General features: G+C 33.6%; 1 protein-coding gene across 2 annotated transcripts; it reads right to left on the reverse strand.

Moving 5' to 3' along the window:
* Positions 1-229: 229 nt before the first annotated feature.
* Positions 230-25,789, reverse strand: LOC110371639 (acyl-CoA Delta-9 desaturase). Of its 2 annotated transcripts, none has more exons than XM_021327985.3 (8): positions 25,625-25,789; positions 11,519-11,640; positions 6,616-6,728; positions 5,981-6,143; positions 4,343-4,516; positions 3,367-3,552; positions 1,926-2,086; positions 230-1,322 (listed from the first exon to the last, which is right to left on the reverse strand). In XM_021327985.3, exons 2-8 carry the CDS (start codon positions 11,632-11,634, stop codon positions 1,117-1,119), a joined length of 1,119 nt encoding a protein of 372 aa, XP_021183660.2. In that variant the 5' UTR covers positions 11,635-11,640; positions 25,625-25,789; the 3' UTR covers positions 230-1,116. The 2 variants fall into 2 exon arrangements, with proteins under 2 accessions (XP_021183660.2, XP_049696470.2); XM_049840513.2 differs by lacking the exon at positions 25,625-25,789 and adding an exon at positions 18,992-19,115.
* Between the last annotated feature and the right edge of the window lie 1,426 nt (positions 25,790-27,215).

The raw sequence follows: 27,215 nt of genomic DNA on the forward strand, positions 1-27,215 counted from the left end.
ACTTACTTATCTTGTTTGTTGCTGCCAGTTCTACTCACTTCTCAGCGACCCGCTGTGGCAGGTGCCTAACCGGATAGTTAGGACTTGTAAAGTTTGAAACTTGTAAGAGTTCTATTAAGACTCAGAACTCAAAACGCCCCCTATCTCGAAAATAGTTGAACTCCCAGCATACGTAAGTTTATGTATGAATGAAGGGTATAATTAATAATTTAAATAAAAACAGGAAAAAGACGTTTTACGATTTATTAAAATATTAAAGTTTTTACATTAATATTATGTACTTAATGCCCGCACCCATTTACTTCCATTAACTTTAAGTTACCATTCGAGATTGCGGAGTGCAGGCGTATTTACCCTTACTTAAAGCAATGTCGCAATCCGCATGTTTTGCTACAAAATAAATTAAAACTTAATCAAGTTTGTGTATAGTTTCACTAAGAGCCTGACAAATCTAAAAATAAACGTCGTTTAAAAAAGTTTGTAAAACTATTTCACTTTGAACTTACTTAACTACTAAAATGACGCTATCAGGCTCTTAATAAAGGAATAAATTAAATAATAAATATCTTTAACAGTCACCACAAAACAGAACAAATATCACATACAAAGTGTACGAAATATACTATATACTAACATAGTATTAGATACATAAGTAGATTCAGTCACTTATGAATAATACCTACCCACAAATCTCTCGTGTTTATTATTTACCTTAAATAAACTACCACAAGCCACATCGGCCTAACTTCCTTCTTTTACTAATATACAAGGTGAGAGAGAATGTAATTCTGCTAAGGACATGTCGCATCGTCACAACAAAATCTGGGAAGTTTGTAAATATTGATATGTGCGTACTTAATATTTAAAGTAGTTTTGTATCCACAATTTGTTATTTACAATAATTGGAACTTATTTTGTTTAACTCTTTCATTGGATCCATGTACGAGCAACACAGTCTTATACTTATCTAAAAGTTGAGCAATTTCAGTTAAAGTTAAGTTTTAATTTTTGTTTAAATGTCCTTATTAAAACGTTAACATTCGAATACCAGGAAAGTTTTAGGACATTCATTTCGTAGAGGAGAAAAATTAAAACAAATTCCATTACTAGAGGAACCTATTCAGTTTTTCTGTGAACGATTTCTGCAAATTGTTTCTCTTCTTCGGTCATGTCCGTATCTTCCCAGCCCCACACTGGGTTCTCTGGGTGATAGTGGTCACCCTCTACTTTTCCCTTTGTCCATGGGTGGGAGCCGTCTCCGGTCCTGTTGACTCTCTTTCTGATCATCTCGGCTGACACTGTCTTCAAGTCATACGCGTAACCTGTGAAAGAGATTAACCATTGAATAAGTTTTATGTTTTAAAACATCAAATTCGTGATTGCGTGTAAACATTCACTATATTTTATAATGCTCTGAGTAATAAAACAGTAGGTAGGTGTGGTTATTCTTCTATATTTATAATGGTCGTTAACCGCGTATAGGTCAATAACCTACTATTGTTCTGCCGTTGACACCTGCCAATGCTGATACCCACAGTACCTGAGTTAGGTCTTGTTTGGAGCCTATGTATTTACTAGCTAAATAGCTACATTACCTACATTTTTCAATATAGAAAGCATTTTTAATGTAAATAAGGGACTTTATGCTTTGGATGCACTGACAATTAGTTTATATCAACTAGCCAAACTCACTTGAGTATCAAAATCACTACATAGTACAAAACAAAGTCGCTTTTCCCTTCTGTCTCTATGTCTCTATAGCCCGATGTCTCTTTGTACGCTTAAATCTTCAAAACTACGAAACCGATTTTCATGTGGAAGAACAACATACATTAAATAGTGGGAAAAACTGTTATCCCGTGCGAAGCCGGAGCGGGTCGCTAGTACCTATTAACTAAATCATTTAAGTTTTAAGGCCGCCTTACCGTGCTTAGCAGCGAAGTCAATCAGGGCAGTAGATAGGTTAGTGCTGTAGTCTCCGAGTTCAGCCGCTTTGTAGTCCCACGGGAAGACGTGGTGGTAGTTGTGCCAACCCTCGCCGAACGCACAGATAGCCACCATCTTGTTGTCAGTAGCGCCTATGTTTCTGAAATAGCAATAAGTTACATAGGTTATTGACACGTAAAGTACGGCTTATTTTTATGTAGGCGCTTCTTTGAATTTAATACTTAGAATGTCTAGAGAAATAAGAATTCAGTTTCTGCGAATGATTCTTCTGAAATCGTAGAGGCCTGCGTTACATCTACTTACCTAATGACTACAAAATAGTCATACTTACAAGAATATAGTAGGTAATAGATTACAATGCTGAGCAAATATTGCCTCTGAAGACCTTGATTCACACTTTATGCATAGGGTTTTAGTGTTCAAGCTTCATTAGGTATCAATACAGCAAAATCCGATCCATTAGAGAAAACGATTTACACACAAATCATTACATACAGATTACATTATAATTTTCAGAAGCAATATTCTTAAATTTCACTTTTTTACGGACGATAGGTATCGTGATTATTTATTATATTTTTCATTGCACTTCGCAAGGAACATAAATAATAAAAGTCGATTGTGAAATACTGTAACTGAGTTAATAAATTGACTGAAACACCAGGATGTTGCTAGTTAGTTCGCTGCGTTACATAACAGACAATCACGCGATACATACAACCACTACTCGAAGTGGTTTGCACGTGAGCTGAAATTCATGTGCCAATGGACGTTAATATTGGACTTTCCCGATTTCAAAGTTACGATACAATTTCAGCAGTAAATATTATCCTTGAACAGTACCTACTTATTACTAAATAACTATAAGTTAGATCAAAATCACTTCATCAGTAATTTTAAGAACGAATATTTTTTAACGTTCTTAGAATTTATATCCAAAACGTTAGAAGTAAAAGCATTTCTCGTTATTTGCTAGGTACCAACATTTAACAACACGTGTTAAACGAATTTTAAACTGTACGTACAGTATTAATTTTAAATAATTTTGCACTGTAACTTGATTCTTTGATTTCTAGGAACACACACCGTCGCTCCCGAAATTGTATTTAATAAATTCGTTTACGGATATTTACCAAGTGGGAATACGTACACGGTGTAATTAATTCAATCACAACTTATGACTAATAGTAATGCCTATGGGAATATATACATATGTTATTATGAGAATACGGTATAACATCAAACTATCAAAATTAACTATACAACAAATACTAAAGTTAACAAATATTTTGTTCAATAGGTAATCTGAAGCCAAGTGAGCCGTAACCGGGTCAAGAATTCGTTGCATTTTTTCTCAACTTTCACCGAATGCTCGTACAACTTAATGAAGAAGCAAAAAGTGAAATGTGGGTCACTTACTTATCGTAGGGCCTGTTGCCCCAAATGTGCGCTGCTGAGTTCACGAGCCAAGTGAAGTGAAGGGCTACTGTGTATCTGGTGATGGCTGCGGTATACCATGAGGTCCAGGGGTTCTCGTCCCAGAAGTGGACGGGGATCCACGCCGGGATGATGAAGCAGAGGATTGGCATCACCACGAGATATGTCCTGAAAATTTACGTGGTACTTTAAGTTTTGGGTACTTCTGTGCTGAAAACCGTGTACATTACAATTTACAACTAGCGTGTGTGATAGTTTAGGTAACTTGTAAAGAGAATAACTTTTCGATGCTTATAGAATAGTAGATAACACGTCAGGGTGAGTACTTAAATGAGTATCATGTTATTCTTTACCAGAATTTTAATTTTCCTTTTAAATACTAACATAGGCTCACAATTAATTTAAAACTAAGAGAGTATTTTTTTGATAAAAAGAAATATACTACCCTTAGATATTTAGTCCCTAATTCAGCTCTATTTACAAGTAACGATCTCAAAAGGCCAAAAGGAAATCTAGTATTAACGAAGGCCCATCAGTTGTCTAACTTAGCAGAGCTTTAGAACTTCGTTAGGCGTTGTTTTGAGGCTGGTAATGAGTTAAGACGTCGGTTACGGACCCCTACATAGACGCTAAAAAGAAACAGTTTTAGATTAAGTTTAGTAAAAGATTTTCTGTTATTCTCTTTGTCATGTCATGATGTTAGAAAAAGTAACTTTTATTTTTAGCGTTCAAAATACTGTGCTATATCAACCCTTCAGATTTAAAGACGGATATCATAAAAAAATAAAATTAAAGAAACGGTCAGACAATACAGTTACCTACTACAGACAGACACATGTGTGACAGCAAAAACACATAGGAAGTGGTGAAAGGTGGGTTTTGGGGGCTGTTTTTTGTAAATTTTGACGTTCAGAAAGTGCTGTTTAACAGTTAAGTTAGAGAAATGCTTTGAACTTACTTCTTCTGAAACATAACGATGGGATCTTGCTCCAAGTCGGACATGTCGACGGTGGCGCCCTTCTCGAACACATCCTTGTGTTTACGCACCATCAGCCAGCCGATGTGCGAGAAGAAGAAACCTCGCTTCGCGTTGTGAGGATCCGCATCAGTCTCCGTGAACTTGTGGTGAACTCTGTTAATGTAGATATTTGTCATTAGCTATGACTGTATTCCGGATGACACGTTAAACTGTAGGTCCCGGCTGTCATTGAACATCCTTGGCAGTCATTACGGGTAGTCAGAATCCAATAACACCAGTCTAACCAAGGGGCATTGGGTTGCCTGGGTAACTGGCTTCAGGAGGTCAGATAGGCAATCGCTCATTGTAAAACACTGGTACTCGGCCGCATTCGGTTAGGCTGGAAGCCAACCTCAACATAGTTGGGTAAAGACTTGAGAGATGAGAATTCGTCATTAGCCAATTGATTAATTAACTATAATAACAGTCCATGTTTCTTCAAGATGTTTCACATCACCAAATTATTTGGTGTAGTTATTAGTATTTGGTAGTTTATTGACTGACTTGGAATTGAACCCGCACACTAGTGCAGGATACCAAGAAAAACTTTAAAACAAAAGCTAATAATTGACTTCAAGCAAAAAGTATTCAAATGAAAAGGCATTGTGTTTCACATTTACGGAGTAACAGCACATAACGCTCAATATTAACTTAGCTCACTTCTAGGGAATTTAATATGTATTTATCTAGAAACTAGAATTTACACTGAAAATGAATAAAGGCAGTATTTCAGTATTTGACTAATGTTTGCTTCATCAAAAGCAGAGAATACCTATGTATTTACATTGTTTCGGCACTGTAATGGAATTCTGGGTATTTGACTGATTTATTCCAAAATGCTTTTTATGGGTTCAACATTTATGCAGTTGGTACCAGACGGTATTTTTGTGTCAGTTGATATAAGTTATTTGCATCATTTGAGTGTGTATTCGTGTAATGAAATTCGAAAATAAATCGAAGTTTTCCAATTGTTTAAAATTAACGTGTCAGTAAATTGCGTACATCAAGCAAACAATCAAATATTTCAGTTTTGTAAGTAACATTAGCATATATTATAGCATAAATTATTCTCATCAAACAATTTAAGCAAATTATTACAAACAGGTTGGTGTGTTTCTTGACAGAAATAAGCTAAGCTACTTGACGTAACTGAGAATCCTGATATTCAAAAATTCCCTGTGTTACAAAAGCCGTTCCCTCCTCTTTAAACGATTTAACTAGTCAATTATTCTTCTCGGAATTTCGGCAGCCACTAGACTCGAATTACGCGCGAAAATATCGTAGTGGTGTTCGAAAACGAAAATTTAATTATAGATCAAGGGTTATCTTCAGTGGTTGGATTTCAAAATAATAAAGAGTCTGTAGTTATATTTAATCATTGACAAAAATTAAGGTTTTTTCAATCGTCTTTTTAGTCTTGTAACATTTACTGCCTATTTTTAGGTACCTACATATATGTAGTGTTTTACAGTCGGCAACTAAACATGTTGCAACTTGGTTGTTTTAAATATTCGATGATCTATGACTTTTGTATTGTACAATAAAGTTTCATAATTAGTTCGTTAAAAAAAAACTGACCTGTGATCTCGCACCCATTCGTAGATGTGATTCTGGAAAGCCATGGTCTGCATCAGCGCAAGGAACACTCGCAGTGGCCAGCGCGCCTTGTACGAGCGATGCGCCCACAGTCGGTGGGCCCCGGCCGTCACGCCCATTCCTGACATGATCGCAAACAATAATCCTGAAAATATAAAAGAATACTTTTTTTAGACATGCATTATTTTAAATCCATCTCATATTATATGAACCAGCTCATACCTAATAGGTATTTGGGATCGTATGAAACTTAGAGAAGAATGCAAAGACTGAATGCATATTTCATTTTTTTTAATATAACGAAGAGTGGAACCGGCTTGATTCAATGGATTTGGGGTAATTCAAGAGCATTTTCTGTAGTTTGATAAAAGCAATATTTTGTCCACATTCCACCATTTTAAATACACGTATAAGCTTGGGTAATTCAGCGTGAAAACACTTCTTCTCGTTCAACTGTAATTAACTACAACGACTTTGTTAGTACCTACATAGTTGCTGTTGCTACCCATTGAATCTAGGTAGGTAATTGTAGTTTTATATTCATTGAGCGTCAACTAATAAGATTATTAAAAAGCAATAGCAAAAGCTAGTAGCAAAAAGGATTGATAGTCACTTACCGAACAGAATGGTATACAACTTGACTTTGCCAGTGAACATCAAATATAATCCGTAGACCGCAGAAACGTGTAAGTATACAAACGCTAACACGTTTCTCCACACCACTTGCCACCTGCAATTAAAAAGATTACCATTAATATAACAGTTGCCGTTTTTATTGTTATTATAATTCAGGGTAATTAGATAGGTAACGGTGTGACTTGCAAATGCAATACGGTAATTGCTACATTATTTTTTAATTGGTGTTTCCTTTACTGTTTTTTTTAATGATTTGTGATACTTTCTGGAATTAAAATATATGCATACTTTATTCTGTCTTTAATTTTACTACAACTAAAAATATTATAACGCTCAAGTTAGCACAATAGTGTTAGCTGAAATTAAACTATTATGTTAATAATAAAATTAGTCAAAATTACCTAAATGTTTTTATTTTAAACTGGCTTCCGCCCGCGGCTTCGCCCGCGTGGTAGGTATGTTGATAAAAAGTATCCTATGTTCATTCTAGTACCACCAAAAATATATGTACAAAGTTTCATGATGATCGGTTAAGTACTTTTTGCGATAAACCGTAGCAAACAAACGGACTTTCGCATTTATAATATTAGTAGCATAAGTATTTGTAGACGTTGTATGATAAGGTCCCCTTAGTTGCGCGGTTAAAAAACCGTAGTCCAATTGAAAAGAAAAAGAGCCGGCAAGAAACTCCAACAATATTAGTTTATCACATCGTATATCTTTGTTACCAGTTGTAGATCTGCATTGATATTTTATGAGAGAAATTAGAGAAAGTTGCTGAACACAAAAGGCTGTAAATACACAATTAAACGAATCATAAAACTTCGCTTTCTATTGATTGAAAACTTATCCTTATTATGAGCCTATCTAATAATCTTATCATAAAATGCGAAAGTGAATTTGTTGTATTGTGGAGCTTTCACGCTTAAGAGCGTGTACGTCAACCGCGCGCCATTTGGCCTAAAATGGTACTTTTCAAACCACTGTTTCTCAGTAACTACTTATCCTATAACTATGTTATTTTTTAATAACGCAAGGTAATTTCACTGTCTATATAGTTAATTGAACATAAATTTCAATTTGTGTAGTTTAAATACTTAAAACCCCTATAACGTAACAGATGTTTTATAAAATTCCCGTTCAGCGTCTATTTCGAAGCTTAAATTCATGTGAAAACAGTGGCAAATCTAATAATATTTATTTTTTTACTCATAGACGAAATCCCCATGCCTATAGTTAGTTGAAAACATTTTTTGATTTAGGTCTCTATCTTTCAGAAAAAAATATTTTAACAATGTGAAAAATTGTGAATTTCAAATGCTTTTTTTACCTATCTATCTTACTTAATTTAATATAACAATTATTTACTATAGTAATATAACTCTTTCTTTAAAACATAAACTTTATATTATAATTTAATCTCTCGTTTTTATTTTTTTATAAATTATTTAAAAACTACTATAAAACGCTGCACACGAGTCAACTCAAACCAGACCGCCGCAAGGCTTCACAGAGAGAGGACGTGTCGCTCCGTCACATCGCGTAGGGTGAATAACCTCTGCCGTGGATACCGAGAATAGAGTACATTTCAAGCGCGACCAACAAATCTTGATACATTACTATTTTATTTAAAGCTCAATTTTGAAGCATATTTTTTTTATCGATTGAGTTGAAATTTTGTTTGAATGTTCAGTTTTAATGACAATGTATGATTCTATATCCAATATGGCGGTATACATAAGATGGAGAAAAAAATGTTTTTAATGCATTCCTACGATATGGGTATCAAATGAAAGGGCTTGCTATGAATAACTCGAAAAAAAATGTGTCGCGAGTCTAAATCCAATATGGCGGACTCCTTAGGCTAGAAATCACTTATTGCAAATGTCTGTTACCAATCGAGCTATAATTTTTTTTTTTCATTTTGATGTACCCAAATTTTGACCTTTGATCTCGAATAACTTTTGAAGCATATAGGATAGATAACTTAAAACTTTATATGCAATGGTAAACCCAAGCTCTTCACCAATATTTGGCTTTCCGGCAATTGTTGTTATTTGACCACAATTTTTCGGTCTGGATGGACTGGACCATTCATATAAACAATCAATTTTTCAAATCGGTCCAGGCGTCTTTGAGAAATCGAGAACAATCAAATTGAGAACAATCACAAAACAATCTAATTGAAACCTCCTCCTTTCTTTTTTTGAAATCGGTTAAAATACAGAAACTCTTAACATTGTCATTAATCATCAGTCGACTATTTAGTACTGTTGAAAATTGTATGTAATATACAGAAAGTCCTCAAAACCAAGGTTTTCATAGGTGCCCGATTTTTTTGCAAAGAGTGTAAGTATTAACGACTTATTTTCATGCTTTTATATTTTAGACATCCATAGACTTACACTATTTTCCCGCTATTAACAATTTACTAAATAATATATTTTTTGTTCTACCAATTTCACTCGAAAGGATCAAAATGGTTTGGATCACTATACGTGAAGTATGATAGGCACGCACACAGCCGCGACGCTAGTCTGCGCGGTTTTTTGCGTTGAATTACCTAAAGTTGACATCGCGCGCCGAGCGTACACGCTCTTAAGGCGAGGAAGTGGTCAACAATAATTCCATAACCGGCACGCGCATCTAAGGCGCCAAAAGGGGTCGGAGCGTCTGAGCGGGGCGAGGATAACAATACGCGCGCTAGCTTATAACTAAAAGTCGTAAGCGACAAAATGGTTTTGTAATTTTAATATTTAGAAATGATAATTTAATAAAAATTCCTACTACCATTTTAAAGAGTATGTATATACTCAACTACTAAAAAAGTTAAGAGGCTTAAATCGGTCCCGTTTGCCCATAATATGTGAATCTCTTTTTAAAAAGAGGTATGTTTGATATATTTTTCTCTGTTATAAAAGTTACCTAATCATGTTTCTACAACTAACAAAATAAGGCTTATATCATGAACTTTCAGATAACCAAGTTGTATTTTGATCCGTTTTGTATTTACTGAGAAAAATTGACATCCTTGGCGCCAAAAATTCCAATTCGTCCTCTTAATTAGCTGAACCGATTGAGATGACATTCGGCATGAAGATATGTATAAATTCGGGTCGGTACCATACTGTATCCGAGTAAAGAAAGAAGTTCCGGACGCAGGTAAATAGCTGTAAACTTATAATAGTGACGTTGTTACTAGAAATTGGAAATTTCACGCCAAGCTATGATTACGTTTTTCATGGAATTCATTCAAACAATTCGTCATTGTTTCATGTTTTTTCATGGAATATATATTTTATGAGTGTTCACTTCACTATTGTTTACAAAACTAAATTCAAAGTTGTATTTCTCAAACATATTTAGTGTGCGTTATGTTATTTCCTTTACATTACATTTTCAGGGTAACTTCAAATATGAATTGAGGTTTGTTTTTTCTGAAGCTTTGGTTCATAAACATCGCAGCCTAAAAGACATAATAATTCCATTAAATGCACTCTTAATTAATTATTGTGAAAGTACGGTTTTTTTCAGCAGTAAAGAATAGGAGCTTACTCTACAAAGAATGTACTAATGACATCAAACGGTACGCTCGTTTGATGTGAACTCGTAAGTACATTCTTTTACTTTATTCTCTAAGAATTTACTGGCTAAAAGAAACTGCAGACACTAAATCTCCACCTTTATTGTAACTCGTAATTATGCTTGAAAAAATAAAATATTTGTGAATTATAGTCAATTTAGAAAATGAGGAAATAAACATCTATTTTTTAAATATCTACCTAAATTCAGATATATGTCATTTTCTTCAGAATGTATGGATCCAGATTTTCAGGGAAAATAAAGGGTGATTTTTTTGCTGGTATCTTTTTGGCAACACTGTTTTTTACAGATCACGCGTGAATCGTGTCTTGTGTTATTGTCAAACTTGTTCAGTTTGGTCTATAATTTAATCATGAATCTACTTACGAACGTACAACGCTTGCAAATGATTGAATTTTACTATCAAAATACGTGCTCGGTTAAGAGAGTACATCGCGCACTTCTTCCAATTTATGATTTTTTTTGCCCAAAATGGAAGAATTGGACATGCCTGACATGTGGTTTCAACAAGACGGTGCCACATGCCACACGGCACGCGAAACAATGGCCCAATTGAGAGCCGCCTTCGGTGAATAGTTTTGGGCCCGTCAATTGGCCGCCTAGATCGTGTGATCTAACGCCTTTGGACTATTTCTTGTGGCTTAATGTTAAGGCTCATGTCCATAGGGATAAACCAGCAACGATTGACACACTGGGAGCCAATATTGAAGCTGATATGTTGGAGAGAGTGTGCCGAAATTGGGCCTTGCGAATGGGCCATCTAAACCGGAGCCGCGGCCAGCATTTGCATGAAATCATCTTCAAACATTAAATTATATTGATCGTTCTATCGATTCCAATAAAGATTTCATCAAATTTTTCAGATTTTTTGTGTTTTTTTTTTTGAAAATCAAATCCTATACCTCTTAAAAAATCACCCGTTATAAATAGGAATTAAACTAAAATGATATTTCGTATGGCAGCTAAAAATATTTAAGTGAACTGTATTTTATTTCTTTTCGGACATTTTTAACACAACTAAAGTCAATAAGGGTTGCTGCACGAGTGCATGCGGGCCAAAGTCCACAACCACAAAGCGCTGCCACCGGAGCATTTCCTTTCGTTTTCATCCGATTAAAGGTATTCAGGCGGCCGGCGTCAGCCGTGTTCGGCGAGTCTATTTGTATAAAATGTATGAACTACAGAACATAAGTACGACGTTGTGGCACTCCATCTCCCGAGCCTTTTCCCTTTTTCTAGTTTCAAAATATTGTACGATAATAACATATAACAACCACTTACTCATAATCTCTGTTGGGTTTCCTAGGTTCAGCATATCGGAGATCGTCATGGTCCTGCAGTTTGCTCGACAGCATCGTGTTGGCCAAGAGCAGAGGAGTGCTCGACATCGCCGCCATTCCTCACTGGAAATATGTAAAAGAAATAAAATATTTATCATAAAGAAAACTATAATTATTTACTTTCACTTTAAGGGAAACTAATGAAATAAGGGATGTTAGATGTCCATTGAAATAAAAAAGTAACTTAGAAAAAATATTATTGGAATAGAGATGAAATAACTCACTCCATGAATAAGTTACAACACTGAATCTATGTAAGTAGGTATAGGTACTAAGTGATTGAAAAATAATATTTTTGTTTATTTGTTTGCGTCTCAAGCATAAAAGTGAGCAATAATATCACGCTACACATATGAGTGGCAATATACTTTTCAACTGTAAAATACGTATTTTTATTGATGCTTTCTTGACGAAGTGGATTCAACTGAGGGCCATGATCCAGTTCAAAAGTAATACTTTTAATAAATCTTTGAAGACATATCTATAAATCGGTCGAGTTCTTTTCAATATTCTCGCTGGAAATACTCCAAGTAAAAAATAGAGTTCATAATATTAGTTTATTTTCATCTTAGATTTAGATACATTGTCTGGAGAACATTTGTTGTTGTACCAGAATTAGAAATAAAACAATAAAAATATCTCTTGGTATTTTATAAGTTCCTTTAAAAGTGTAAGCTAGGCTCGAATTGTAGCTAAATTCAATGGTCTTAGCGACGTAGTAGGTTTAAAAATGTGACAAAATAAGTTCGTAATAGACCTACATTTCATGATTTAAGAGTAGTTATGCACTTTATTTTAATAAGTTGTGGCCGTTCGAGTACCTGGAGTAATTATGATAGGTTGTGCTTAAGTTATGTTTTGTTCATAGAAAGTAAGAAGTAAGTTCTCAAGTGTTGCCATCATATTAAGTTGTAAGTGCGTGTAGAAAGCCAACATAATACCTATTTTTTATTGAACACCTCATTACGAAGATTGTGAGGTTGCCATATACCTACACATCATATTTCATATGAGAAAATATTACCTCAGCTGTCACTTTCTCTATTAATATTAATAAAGAACACTTTATAGTTTTTGTAACAATGGAACGTAAATAATTTATAAGCAGTTTGGTACTTGCTATTTAACCTAAGAACTAACATCCATTCTTGCGAAACTAATATCCTCTTCTTTTATTGTTATTTGCTATTGTACCGGTAATATAGAATTTTGAACAAGCTTACGTAAATTGCCTATGTAGGGACTAAAATACAAATTTATCTTAAAAATGGTAGTTACGAAAAGTTAAAAAGAAAATAAGTATCGGTACCACAGTCGGTACTATTCCTCATTTTGATTGTAAGTCGCGATCATGCTTCAGTACAAAGTATAAGTATTCTTTTCAGGAAATAGATAAATACTTATTCATGTATTTACATAGAACAAACACACTTATACCTACTTTTAAACACACTGGCATATACGCACGTGATTATAAAGACATAATGAACCTAGATACTCATTTCCCTTGTGAAAAGGTCTGAATAAGTGCGCTCGCACACGATCAGTTAAAGCGATCCGAACCTTGGCATAGGTCGGGAAATCGATGGCCTTGGCAGGTCATTATTACGTTTGAGTAATAATAGCGAAATAATGCGAAATACGCACGATTATCTAATAAACATCTGCTCATTTTAATATCGATTAATGATAGCACCAACAATTTGGTATTTCATAAATCTTAATTCTGCAATTTGATTTAGAACCTGTGGTAATTGTTCAGTGTATACATTTCAGCCTCAATAGCTTCGTGCCAGGAGTTAACTAATAATTAAAAAAAAATACTATGTTTTTATTTTGATCGAAGTCTTTCCAGTAAAGAGTACTTTGCGAGAAAAGTTTAGAGAAGATATAATGGAACAATGACACCTTTCACGTAACACTCACACAGCGTGTTATAATGATAACAATTGTCTGCATATTTCATGCTTCTTGGGCGGAATGAAAGAGTTGAAGTTACAAAGATCCCTTTATGTAATGACAATTAAACGTATCTAACACATTATGACATAATTATGTTGATTTCACCCGTACATTTCACCGATATACTTCCTTAGTTCTTCGAAAAAATGACGTATTTTGAGGATAAAGTTGAACTCAACAACTGCTACGAGCGGAAGATTTTTTGAGTAGGTAAATAAGCAATCTACAAATATGGAAATGAAAATAATAAAACAAGCAAATACCTTTCCCCTCTTGAACTCCTTTGTTTGTTAAATAGGAAAAAGAAATAACAAAAATATCACTTTCGTAACAAAGGAATACGTACACTGATTCAAATCTATTCCTACCTATATATTTCGGGCTGTTTAGGTATTTTATTTTGTTTTTAACTAGCTTTTATTCCCTATTATGCGTTACTTAGACATATTGTATTAATCTAGGTATTAGAAACGGATTTTTAAATCTTCCTAAATAGATTTTCCATTCTTCAATTTTAAGTGTCCCATATCCATACCGGATCTCCAATTCCCTTTTACCCTTGTAAGGAACCAAGAATTTAACATACAGACATCGGACAGGAATTTAACGTATATACGTTAAATTCCTAACGAATTCTACTGCTGTTTTATCTTATATAAGATAAAACAGCAGTAGAATTCGTCACTTCTGCTTAACCTCTCGAAAAAAAAACAATCATAAACCTTAAATTATTCATAGAAATAACAATTGATGTCTCGACATTCACTATTTTTCTCCAAACAGTTACTTGTTATTAGCGATTCCTTTGATTGCGTTCTCTCACGTCCCACATCGTTCAATGTCATCATGTGATGGGATTTCTCGAGGACGAGTGAGCTCCGGAACCTTTTTGCTACACTCTTGAATCAATTTGTTATAGAAATCTCTTACACGAGTATACTCTTATACGTCCAATTTGTTTTTGTAATAAAAGAATTATTATTAAAAAAACAAAATACCCGACTGCACACTAAAAAAAGAGTAAAACAAGCCCCACAATAATATTGATCAATCAAATGCTAAATATTGATGGAAAGCATCGCAGGCGGGGACCAACAGAGGCTTATTTATAGTCATTTCGGTTGTGCACCATTTAGCAGAATTTTCGTTGGTGGCGGTCAAGGTGGTCCCCGCCTGCGATGCTTTCCATCAATATTTAGCATTTGATTGATCAATATTATTGTGGGGCTTGTTTTACTCTTTTTTTAGTGTGCAGTCGGGTATTTTGTTTTTAATAATAATTCTTTATTTATAACTTTTAGCTGTTTTATTTAACGAAAATGTTGTAGATGTAGAAGACTATGTATATGTAAGTACCATTTTAAATTATTTCGACGACATTTGGCTTTAGATTACGAGTGATGTTACTTATGATTATCGGCTGTATACTCGAGCATATCCCCCTCCGCACCGCGCCGCGCGCCGCATGCCAGGCCACGCCCTATCTTTTTGCTTGCTAACGCATGAGTTGCTTTGCGTTGACGCAGAATTAACATGTTCCCGTGGGAATTTTGAGAAAAAACGTATCCTATATTAATTATTACTCCCGTGATTGAAATGAATCTAATGATACCGCATACATATTTTTTTAAAGGGAAATTTAGAAAAAATATCCCGTGGGACTTTTAGGATAAAATGTATCCTATGACACTCCCGTAATCAAGACAAATCTAACGATACCTCATACATCAAAATCCATCAAGCCGTTTAGGCTACAGGAGGTCACAAAGGAACAGACATACATACATACATACATACTTACATACACTCGAAAAACATTACCCTCCTTCTTTGGCAGTCGGGTAAATACAACTGAATTTTACCCCCGTTTTCCATTAAAAGTAATGTTTGCTTATCTACAATAATTTTCACTTCTATCCGCAGTTATTTTGTTTCACGTTTAGTGAATACGATTTTGGATGAGTTCTTCTTCCAGGGTTAACACATTTTTTGACTATATCTTTTTTATAATAATACATTTAATCATTTACTATTAACTTTCAGGCGCAAAAGCTATACCAACATCTTCACAAATCAATGAGAATATGTATATATAAAACTACAATACCAGAATAAGGAATGCACCTATTATAAAATATCTACAAAATGTGAAAAGTGAAAATGGTATTCACATAATCATCGTTCGATAGGCTAATTGAATGAGACTTTTTATGGCGTCCAATACTGCGGTCCTAATTGAGTAGCCAAAAATTTCACGAAAACCAGTTAACAGGTGCTTATAAGACGTCAATGCCTGTAGTCAGTCACGTATGAAAGCTTGAATGATCTTGAACCGGTGCGTACGCCTCTCTATGTGCCTAATAATTTATACACCATACCGATTATCCAAACAAAAGAGAAACTTCCATAGTGATAGTTTCCTGTTCGCAAGCTTTTGATAGACCGGTATTTTATTAGAGATTAGATATCATGCGAGTCGGTGACGTGCGTCCGACTTTATTATTATTTGTATTTATGTTTTATTACTTTTTACGTCAGTGAGAGTCTTGCTAATTGGCCCAGACGAATTAGTGAAAGAGATATGGTGCATTGATGTAGGCTTAACTAGCGAATCTACTCTGCCACCACTGATAACTTGTAATTTTATATCTTTATGTGCGTCATAATTCAATTTCTATAGGCTTCGAAAGTAAATCCATGGAAATCAGAATGCATTTACAATCATATGCCTACAGGCTCTAAAAAACATATGTTTTTGTAATAAAAACAAGCATATACATTTTCAAAACTTTAGCCTGCACATATTGGGTTTTATCGAAACATTTTTAACGTGACTTCTTAGAATCCTTATCTGCAGCACTAACGTAAACAACAAAAACGTGATCTTGAAATAAAAGCATTCATGTTTATTTCACGGCCATTTAAGCTGCATAGATTTACCTTTTCCAGGGGAAAATTCGATGGGAATTGAATTTTTCCATCAGTCCTTTGCTGGACTTTTTCCGGAACTGATTCAGTTCCAATCGGTCACTAGGATAATTGGGAATTATTCCAACGTCCTTTTTCAGTTGTTTGTCACATGCAGTTGTGTTCCACAGAAATGTCTTTTTTATATCGGCCGTCAATCTTACTTCAGGCAATAGGTTGTATCTAGACTTTGCAAAATTTGATATTTAGTGATACAAATATTTAGCTGTTTCGAGCAATATACTGAACAAGCCGAATAATTAACCTGTAACGAGTGCTTTTTAAGTAATTATAATGCGTTGGTGCTATATATTTATTCGCACCGCGAATCAATTCATTTACGCTGAAAGTCCAACCAATGTATCGGAAATGCTAATTAGCTGTATCTTATATATATATATATATATATAACTTGATGTGATTCGTGTTTTCGTCAGTAATTGCAATTAGTACACAATTGGCACAGATTAATTAATTAGTACTGAGTGTGTTTTGATATTGATCAAATATTATCTGGCCAGCATCATCACATGGATAATATCAGTGATGATCAAAGAAAGGCACTCTAGCGTTAAAAGGAGTATTAGTACACACTTCTCTGAAACTTTTTGATAAACCTGCCAAGTACCTTTTCAAATCTAGACTTGACTTAAACAATTACCAGTAAAGTACTATTGGCACAATGATTGCAAAGAGATATTTTAAACACCACATCATATCGAAATAATGTGATAAGTCAAGACGTAATTACCTTATTCGTTTTACTTTATAACGTGTATGTAACCACCTTGTATTTAGCATGTACGCTATTATTAATACAAATTGCCTTTCATTCTTAATAATAGCTTTAAGAGAAGACATCACTGAATTTCATCTTATGTATGTCTTGTTAACATGAACCCGACCATAACTGATAGATCCACGGACGATTCTGTCTAATTAGGCGTTCTGTTATCTTTGATGCGCGAGAGTGAACACACAATTAATGGCTACGGAATAGGTGTAGCGTATGTACTTGAACCAGATATTATTTTCAATCATCTTGATGATTTGGCTAACAATTTTAAATGTAAATATCAACACTAAATAATGCCAACTAAGAAGTAAATTATTGAATGAGTTAAAATGTGTTCAGTTTTTAAATGTATTTATATTTTCCTTGTTTTATATAAATTATTTAATAAAGTAGGTACCTACTCGTATAATAATTAAATACAGTCAAAGCATCATAATTGCATTAACACATACGTATATAGCAATAAAATTAGACAAAAAAGGACAATAAGTTCCGTGTGAAGACAGAAGACCTACATGGCAACGTCTTGTTTTATGGCTTTGTGTTGTTAATTCCTCGAACACGCCATCTCGAAAGATAAATGTTTATTTTCTAATAGCAAACGACGTTCGAAAGTCATATCATTGAGAAAATGAAGGAAAGGTGACAAGAGCGAACTTTCACAACTGCTTCATAGCAAGTGGCTTTTGACGTGCATTATACCATGTGGTCTGTGTGACTGTGAGTACGTCGCTCGATCGTTGACTAATAACTTAAGATCTGCACAAGCTAAGAGTAATATCAATCAGAAGTTAGAAAATGTAAGTGAACTGAATTTTTTAAATCTTTTAAGGAATTTGGAAAAAAAAATATTTATTTTTTTATTTAGAACGAGGTGTATGGGGTACCTAAAGAGATAAACTAAGTACCTACCGCATTGTAATGAATCGAACAGCGGACAGAAACTATCATTCCTAAGTAAATATTTTTGATGCCTTTAAGAGACCCGTGTGCCGAATTGAACTGAAGTTGTTCAAGTAAATAAAGTATCCGAGCACAGCTTTTTAGGGAATAATCAAACTATCAAACATGATCGGCCTCGTCCCCAAATAAGAGCTTAAGTGGATCCAAAAAAAGATCAGAGGATCTATTTGTCAATTGGCTCTCATAACAGCGTAAAAAGGATGTTTATATTTTTTCGTCTCCTTTAGGCCTTTGCTGACATCCGCTGTTCATTTAAAGGTTTTCACGACCTTATCTTGTTTGCAGGTGTCCAAAGTTAACCTTGAACTAAATACAAACAAACACGCCTTTGAAGCCTGTCAAACAACAAAATACAAAATTCGCAATTTCTGGGAAAGAAAATGAAAATATGATAAATCTGCTGTTTTCTTTGTGAATACTGGTTATTTATGTTGTAAGAACTGACGGACGCAAACGGGTTGGTAAGATGCATGCTTGCAATCTGTGGACTCTATAAGTACTGACCGAGTTTGTAGGGGTGCAGTGGCTATCATTCTAAGTCCTATCGGTAAGAAAATACCTATGTCTGCATTCTTTCTAGCCCTCAGCTACAGTAGTTTGATAGGTGGTAGTGCGATAGGGCTACAATACTGTGGATCCATGTGAACTAAAGTATCATGATAGGTATACCTTTAAATACCAATATGCATCATTCAAAGTGTATTGAATTACCAAATTGTGACCAACCTGCAATTTAAACTGTAGTCTCTAAACCTACTTTCTTGTGGTTCGACCGGTCTATATTATGCACCGTCAGATGACGTCTGTCAGTAAAATTCCACTGGCAATTGACACATAGACACGATTACTTTTGTCTATACACTCCCATCCATAAATTTCGAACACAATGGACATCGTACATCAAGTTTCTTTTATGAATATTCGTTAAAGAGATGTGAAAAGCACACATCGTTTTAAAAAGTTAAGCGGCACGGACATATTTAATGGCACACAGCCGTTGGCAAAACTCATTGACCAAAAAGGTTCGCTAACTTTTACTTGCTCTTACAGCAAAGTAAATAATGGGAACGAAACTTGTTGTGCGCTTGACCTCAAGTTGGCTGCAGTGAATAAGATTGCGTGGAGATCGCCGGACACTTTCACCGGTGCGGGCGCATGACGCGACGTACTTGTGGAACCGGTAGAGAGTGACCACGTGCGAGTCGACCGGCCGGCGTGCCTTCCGAGCTTACAGAGCTCAAAGCTTTATTCAATAAAATGTACGTCAGTTAGCAACTCCGTCTATTTAAGCTATCTATTAAATAGTAGCTATATCCGTTAATTAAAATACTCCATGAAGAGTATACAAGGCCAAACTTGTGAGGGAATGGATGTGAATGGTGCGTAAAAAAGCCTACTGGCCCACATTTTATGGCACAAGTGTTAATAACAAAAAAAAAGATTTGATGAGTGATGATAATAAAAAATGAATTGACATTTTTGTAGAGAAAACTGTTTTCTTTTTACACTCTGTACAATTCGCAAAAATGATGGGCAGAATCCCAGTTTTTTCCTTAAGTTACAAGAGTCACATAACATTTGAAATGTCTATAATAAGTCTAACAAGTAGTTTGAAGTAGGTAGGTAGGTATACATAGAGAATTATTTAATTATTCTTTATTTTATTATTTTTTATTAATGAAGGCCTTCATCAAATGCTATTGTTACAGTATTCCATTCAAAAATACGAAGCTTTATTTAATACATTGAAAGAATTTTTTTTGTGTGTCTATGCCACCGTAGTGACTGTGTAATGTGTAATGGCCTTCTCTATGTTTGTTTTGGCGAGACAAATTGACGCACTTTTGAGATATTATCTTATTCAAATTCGCGGGAGTTCATCTACGGTGATAAAAATGCAAGTTTCGTAATTAAGCACAAAAATATTATTATCGGTAGCAATTTATCAGTAGACAAGCAAACATTTTAACAATTATTGTGTCTATGATCCTTGAATGTGTATATTTTTCTGGCTACTTATTCTCATATTACTTTAGTTGGATTTATAACCTTATAGAGAATTGATATACTTGTTTGTATATTGATGTAATGTAATTAATTATCATGGCTCTGTTAAAACAGCTTACAAGGTAACATTCACTTTTGACATCTAATTTTCTATAGCGAAAGTAGCTGTCACACTGGTAGGTACCCTAAATCCATTTTTAAATAAGAAAGCTTTATCTAGTAAAACTTGCATACAAGTTCAAGTAATTGAATTTGCAAAGAAAATATAAGGATAAAAAATACATCGATGTTAAATTTTATGTTTTGAAATGCATAACATTATAAATTATAATTTCCTGAAGAGCCTTGAAAAATAAAAAAAAAACCTGTTTTACAGCTTAATATGACGATTAATTTTATTTTATTCATATTAAATATAAACTCCTATGACTAAAATAATAAACGGGGTAATATTTTTTATAACTTTTTTGAACACCTTCAAAAATGTATGCCTAACTAACTACCTTTTTCACATACTTCAAATTTTTTGGAAGACTCTACGTCATATTTAAAAACGTCCTACGTCCTAAAAATTATTATGTTAAATTCTAACTTTCAGTTACTTACTCATTTTAGGGTATTAATGACGTTTTTTTTTTTTGCTAGTATATTAAAAAACGTTTTGATAAATGATTCGAAGGCTAAATACGATAATTTCACATTTCGAACAGTGACGTGATGCGGTTCAGCTTTAAACGTAACTTAACCGTAAGTAGATCAGAGATAACTGACCTTGATGGTTACCCTAATCTTAAAAACCGTACACTTTTTACCGTTAATAACACTTGTGTAGCGTAAAATAAGAATCGGAACAATTACAGACCTCTTTTATTGAACATTTTACCTTTCGCGTCCAGTGGGAACTACCAAAACGTAACGGAATGAAATATAGTCTATGGAACTCAGGAAGAAGGAAGAATTTTTCAAAACGATGTAGTTTCGGAGCCTTAAGGGTAAAAACAAAAAAATGTTTCCTCTTTGTTATATTAGTACATATTAAGTGTCTTTTTTCCAAACATGATAAAAGATAAAAATAATAAACAAGCATGCTATTTTTTCATAACCTAGACCTACATATTTTTAGAAGTAATAAAACACTAATTGGATTCATGTTAGCGAAAATAGGTTATTTGTTACAGAGAATAATAAAGGCGAGTACAATAAGCAAACTAATTATAAGGTACAAGTACAACAGATTAGAAACGTTAAAGATTCCTTGAACAACGTTTAAATTTCAAACTAATTATCTGCTAGAACACAGAACGCTGTACGTAGTAATAAACCAATAACTTTAAATAAACGTCAACTATTTTAATTTGAAACCAGAATAAATGTTAAGTCTAATTTTATTACTGTTATTTCTTTTTTTAGCACCGCAAGTGTAAAATATTTATTTCGCAATTGATATCATTCAAGGAGAAAGTTCTGTCTATTTTTAAAACGGTATTAATCGCACTCATTAAGCGATTTCTCTTAGCCTATCGGATTTAAATGATATATTTAATTTCTGTCTGCATAAAACCTGTTATGTATACATATTTAAATACTAGTAAAAAAGTGACGCAGGTACTTCGATGTTATTACTGAATGATTACTAACACCCTACAATTTATACATATGCGTGTAAGATTTGGAAACAATTGGTCAAGTACATATTCGCCGAGTTAGGCAATAAACAAATGAACTGCATTTAGCGCATTTTCACAGTTACGGAGCAATTTTATACACATTACTTTTCGAATAAAATCAATGGTCATTAGAACATGGTTATGTTTGTTTGTGAGGGAAACAGCAATTTCGTTTATGGCTAAAACGTTTAGGACTTGATTTTCCGAATACATATTTTACAGCTGGCGTGGCCTACAAAGTGCTGGTCGTAAAGTTTATTCAAGCAACACAAAGAGGCCGTACCGATGCACTGTTTAGCAACTTTGCTTACCTACACAATGCTTAGAATTACCTAGAATATTCACATATGACGAACTTATTTCTTTAAAGTTAGCGTCTCATCGCAATACTTATAAGAATCGTACTATAATTATGAAAAGAATTGATTTTAAATGTATGTATATTATTTTGTATTTATTTACCTAGTTCTTGGTACTTTAAGTTCAATCATCATTAGGACTTTTTACTCCTTACATATCTTCTTAACAAATGATAGTTTGTTAGTCATAGACAAGGCAGCAAGTGCATCATCCCAAAAGTATTTCAGTATTTTGTTCAACTGCGTTCTTAATGATTCAGATTTCAGTTTAAGGCTTTACCTACTTCACCGCTGTTTAATCTTCACATTTCCCACTGTTCCAATTAAATGGACACGATATAACAACTGACCGAACACCGCCCCACCTCAAAATCATGAATCGAATTAAATTCACTATCGATTCCCGTCTCTTCTTGCACCGTACAGAACACTCAAACAGTACAAAATTAATTCGAATTATAAAATACTTAATTGTAAATGCACACTCATTTGTTTCAAGCCTGACAATGAATAGGATTGAAAGACTGCGTGTGACAATGAAAGCGAAGACTTATAAATTTGCTAGTAGGTATACAATAGGCAAGTATTGTATTTTAACTTTCCAAATTACACTCATTATCTTCAGCGCAATACTACAATGTATTGAGAATAATTGCATTAACTTTACCGGATGAGTGATAGGATCGCATGATATTTCCTAACTCGAGTGCATGGGCTACGAATCAAAAAACCGGCTTGCTACGAAAGTACTACGATTGCTGCGACATTGTATTGTAGTAAATAGGTCAAGGACATATTCATAGCGCTAATTAATAAACTCGTATTAAAAGTATGTAGATAGATTTATCATTAAAAGTCATTGACATGTTCCCAAAGCTTAATTAATATTATATTTTAAAACCAGTTAACACTTCTATACTGTCGTATGCATAGAGAATTTACCGTGCACCAGATTAAAAATGTTGATTTATTACTTGCAGTTTTGTATTAAACAGCTAGAGAACTTCTAAACGGTACCTGTAATCTCTTTTAAAAAGATCGAGATCATTGTGCTTAATTTGAAGAAAGATGATGAATATCGTTAACATACATACATACATACATACGAGTACTTGTGTATGTGCGTAGCTAGTCTCGTTAATCACTAAACCTCAACCGCGGCCCTAGCGGTTAAAATGTAAAAATACTTTTGAATAGTCGTACCTACACTGCAGCACTTTGATTATTCTGAGAGCATGTAATCTTGATACTTGTAAAAAAATAGGAAAAAATATTGAAATTATTCGTTAAAATAAATTAATTTTGACAGCATCTTTTTTTAGTAAAAGTATTTAAAATATACTTTTTTGCCAAGTACATTACCGATTCTAAGAAACATTAATGGTTCATCCGACACCCCAATTATTGTACACGCATTTCGGTCAAAGTTATGACAAAATAATTATGATGACTTTTGCGGTGTCAGTTCATAAAGCGACGAACTTTCACAAAATTATAGTTTTTTTCAATGAACTTGAACTTAAAATTCAATGTCACGATTGCAGAAAAAATCTCCATTTACCTACGAAGAATGGTTTAATGCGAATTACTATTGTATTTTAAAATCGAGTGATTTTAATAAGAAAATATATAGAAATTAAAGAAAAATTTTAAATATTTTTTTTTATATACATACAGTAGAGAACTCAAACTTCTCAGCTGTTAACTCTTAAATCATTTCCTAGACCACTTGGTAAAGTAACGAAGTTAAAATTGCTGCAAGTAAGTGTTAATTATCTGTTACTGGTAAGTTGTCACTGCTGAGCGTTAACTTAGAGGTAGAAAAGCGTCTGATTAGGAGGGATGACGAACAAATTTTCAAGTAAATTATGAAGAAAGTAGGTTGAAAGACGATCATGCATCGTGTCACTAGATGGGTTTTTAATGCTATATGGTTCACATAGGTGAATATGCTTGCCAGTGTAATCATGCCGTTTTTGTATAACTTTCATTGACAATGTATATATCACACTCCATTGGTAGAATAAGATGACATCTAACGATTGTTAATTTAACGACTCTAGGATTGAATCTGAATGAGCAAAAAACAAATGACGCGATTTTATTATTTCAAATAATGAATTTTAATTCATATAATTATTCTATGCATACATCAACTTAATGATATAAAATAATTGAATTCTAAAAATAAGTCTCAAGAAGTGTTAGTCGTAGTACACAAGCGTTTCGTGATAGTTACGGACTAAACATTGCGCCTGCGGTTGCATCGTCATTTATTGTTTTGTTCAGTTGCATCTTCAATGTTGCATTTGCCGGTTCATTGCCATACAACACTTGTAATCCCTGTTGTAAATACTCGTAAGGTACTATCTGGAGTAATCCATAATTTTTGGGCACAAATCAATCTTTGTTTGATCTTGATACTGTCAACTATCAACATTAAAAACTGAATGTAGGTATAAAACAAAATACTTTAGATGATATTTTTACTACATCAAAGAAAATTTATAGTCTCAAGTTTAAAAACTTTCTAGTTTTATCTTAGTATTTGAGTCTTTTTTTCTTTCACCTTTGCAGTTTTTGGGTTAAACTACATAAGTACTACTTATTCGTTAATCTTGCTAGTTAGTACTTACATGTTTAGGCTGCAGTTATTAACTGCTTCGTATTATATCTCATCCACATAAAAATTATGTTGTACAAGTTTTGTTATCCAAACCATCTCCACTTTATTTTGATTATGCATTTTTTTCCAGTGAATAATTGTGATACAAATTTTATTCACGCCATGAACTGTCTATTGCCCGTTGCTGTTACGACCGTGAAAAGTACCGTATATATTTATATTTAGCCTAGTTCATCATACAATGCAGTTTACAAACTTTTTTTAACTGACATTAAAAGCAGGAAAATGTTTTCAAAATATGTATATTTTATTTTCACTCTTCTGATCCCATTATTTGTGTTCTTTATTAATTTTAACACATGAAGTATAACGTACGTGACTTGTTACAGGTATATTGAATTCTACAGTTCAATGGATACGGTACCTACTCTTAAAAGTTGTTCCTGTAAAAACTCTGTGAAAACCAACTTTTGATCATACCATGATTGATTATAAAAATTTAATATGATTTTAATCTTAAGTTATGTATTTATTTTATTTCATTAGATTTTTATTGAAGTAGGTTTCGTTACTGAAAATGGTTTTCACTCTCTCTTTTGTTCCCATGCTACATTGATAAAAATCGTTACAGCTGAATCAATCATAAAAAAATGATGTCTTATTCTCATGGTTTTTTTAGAAAATATTTAAAAGAACTCACCTTACTGAGAAAGTTGATGTGATGTTTGAATCCAGATATGAAAAGCACACACTTTTACTGAATGTCACTATGAGAAAAAAAGCTAATGTAGCTGTTTTTAGGGCATCTAGCACAGAACGCCCGTGACACTGCGCGCAGGTTGGAGCTTTGAGTGGCGCGTGCGCATGCAACTCTTACTTATAGTTTCAGCTGCGCGGTGTAACACTTTCCCCACCTATCTTCATCTCTTTATAAACGTAAGTGATATTCGAATTTCTCTTACGTTTTGGATAAGGAATTCTTTTTAAAACATTATTAATATTATTTTTGAGTTTATCATCTAGTCAAAGATTAATGTATTTTTGCTTCATTCGACTAGTTTTACATGTATGTAGCACATCCATTTTGTATTTTATATTCTGCAGCGTTGGTTCTGCATTAACTACTTCGTAATTCCATACAACAGGAGCAATATAAAAGCAAGTTTAAAAAAGGTTTCAGTATATTTAACTTTCACAATATTTTCATATTTTAAATGAACCGAAAAATCGTACAATAGTATTATTTTGTATCGGAATAAAAGTTCAATGAAGAACTGAGACCGCTTTGACCGAAAATATGAGTATCCACATAATTGTAGCGGGTAAATATGACCGCGGATAATTTGACCACAAAAGTACTCGAACAGTTACCTTTAGACCTTCATTTGGAGTTCGGTTCCATTCCTGGCTTTAAAACGTATGATGACAAGATTACAAAAATGCACTGTTAAAGATACAAGTTTTAACTTCGTTTTCAAAATTATCGATAATACGACGAACATTATTATTTTTATTTTTGGAAGTCATTCTAACAACTTTTGTCAGATAAATAATTGTATTGTTGATTGGATTCCTTAATAAAACTACCAAAAAACTTTTAGGACAGCGTTCTGTGTACCAAACGTTTATCAATACTACTGTGAATACGTACGCGTCATCTGTACGAAATACGATTTTAAATATCATTGTCCTAATGTACACAAATTCAGCATGATAGGCACTCATAATGCTTTCATATGTTTTAATACCTAATTTTATTATGGTAATAACAACTCCGGACTGCGCAATACCAATTATCGATTTTCAATGCACTTTAACGAATTGCATTTGTTAATGAAAAGTGAAATTCGATCAATATTACAAAATTACTGAAAGTCACTATATGGCGTTGTACGTTTTGCGTGAAAAAGTGCGTTCAATGCACGGTCAAACCTCCATGGATGGATTTTTCTAGTTGTCTTTTCATGACAGCGTTTCCTAACGAAAAACAGTGTCTACATAAAAATATATTTTACAATATGATTCACTAAAAATATGTTAGAATATTAATAAATTAGAAGTATTAATAAATCCAAAACTTTACTGGCGTTGCACGAGTTCCACAAATATGTGTTACCCATTAAAAGTTTATAGGTAGGTACTATGTCTACATGGAACCCACAAAATGTTCACTAGTTTTCCTGTAACAAATGTTCCAGTTTTATATTTTCAGCAATTTTATAACTTTGTATCTTTTTTATTCTCACTTTCCTAACTCACACTATTGATATTATTCATCTTATCAACGAGTA

Source organism: Helicoverpa armigera, chromosome 13 (genome assembly GCF_030705265.1).
Source record: "Helicoverpa armigera isolate CAAS_96S chromosome 13, ASM3070526v1, whole genome shotgun sequence".
Lineage (NCBI taxonomy): Eukaryota > Metazoa > Arthropoda > Insecta > Lepidoptera > Noctuidae > Helicoverpa > Helicoverpa armigera.

Excerpts from the sequence above, each read along its gene's own strand:
- LOC110371639 (XM_021327985.3), bottom strand. The coding sequence starts at position 11,634 with ATGGCGGCGATGTCGAGCACTCCTCTGCTCTTGGCCAACACGATGCTG. Across the intron at positions 6,729-11,518 it reads AAACCCAACAGAGATTATGA|GTGGCAAGTGGTGTGGAGAA; the intron begins GTAAGTGGTTGT and ends TTTTAATTGCAG. Across the intron at positions 6,144-6,615 it reads GTTGTATACCATTCTGTTCG|GATTATTGTTTGCGATCATG; the intron begins GTAAGTGACTAT and ends TTATATTTTCAG.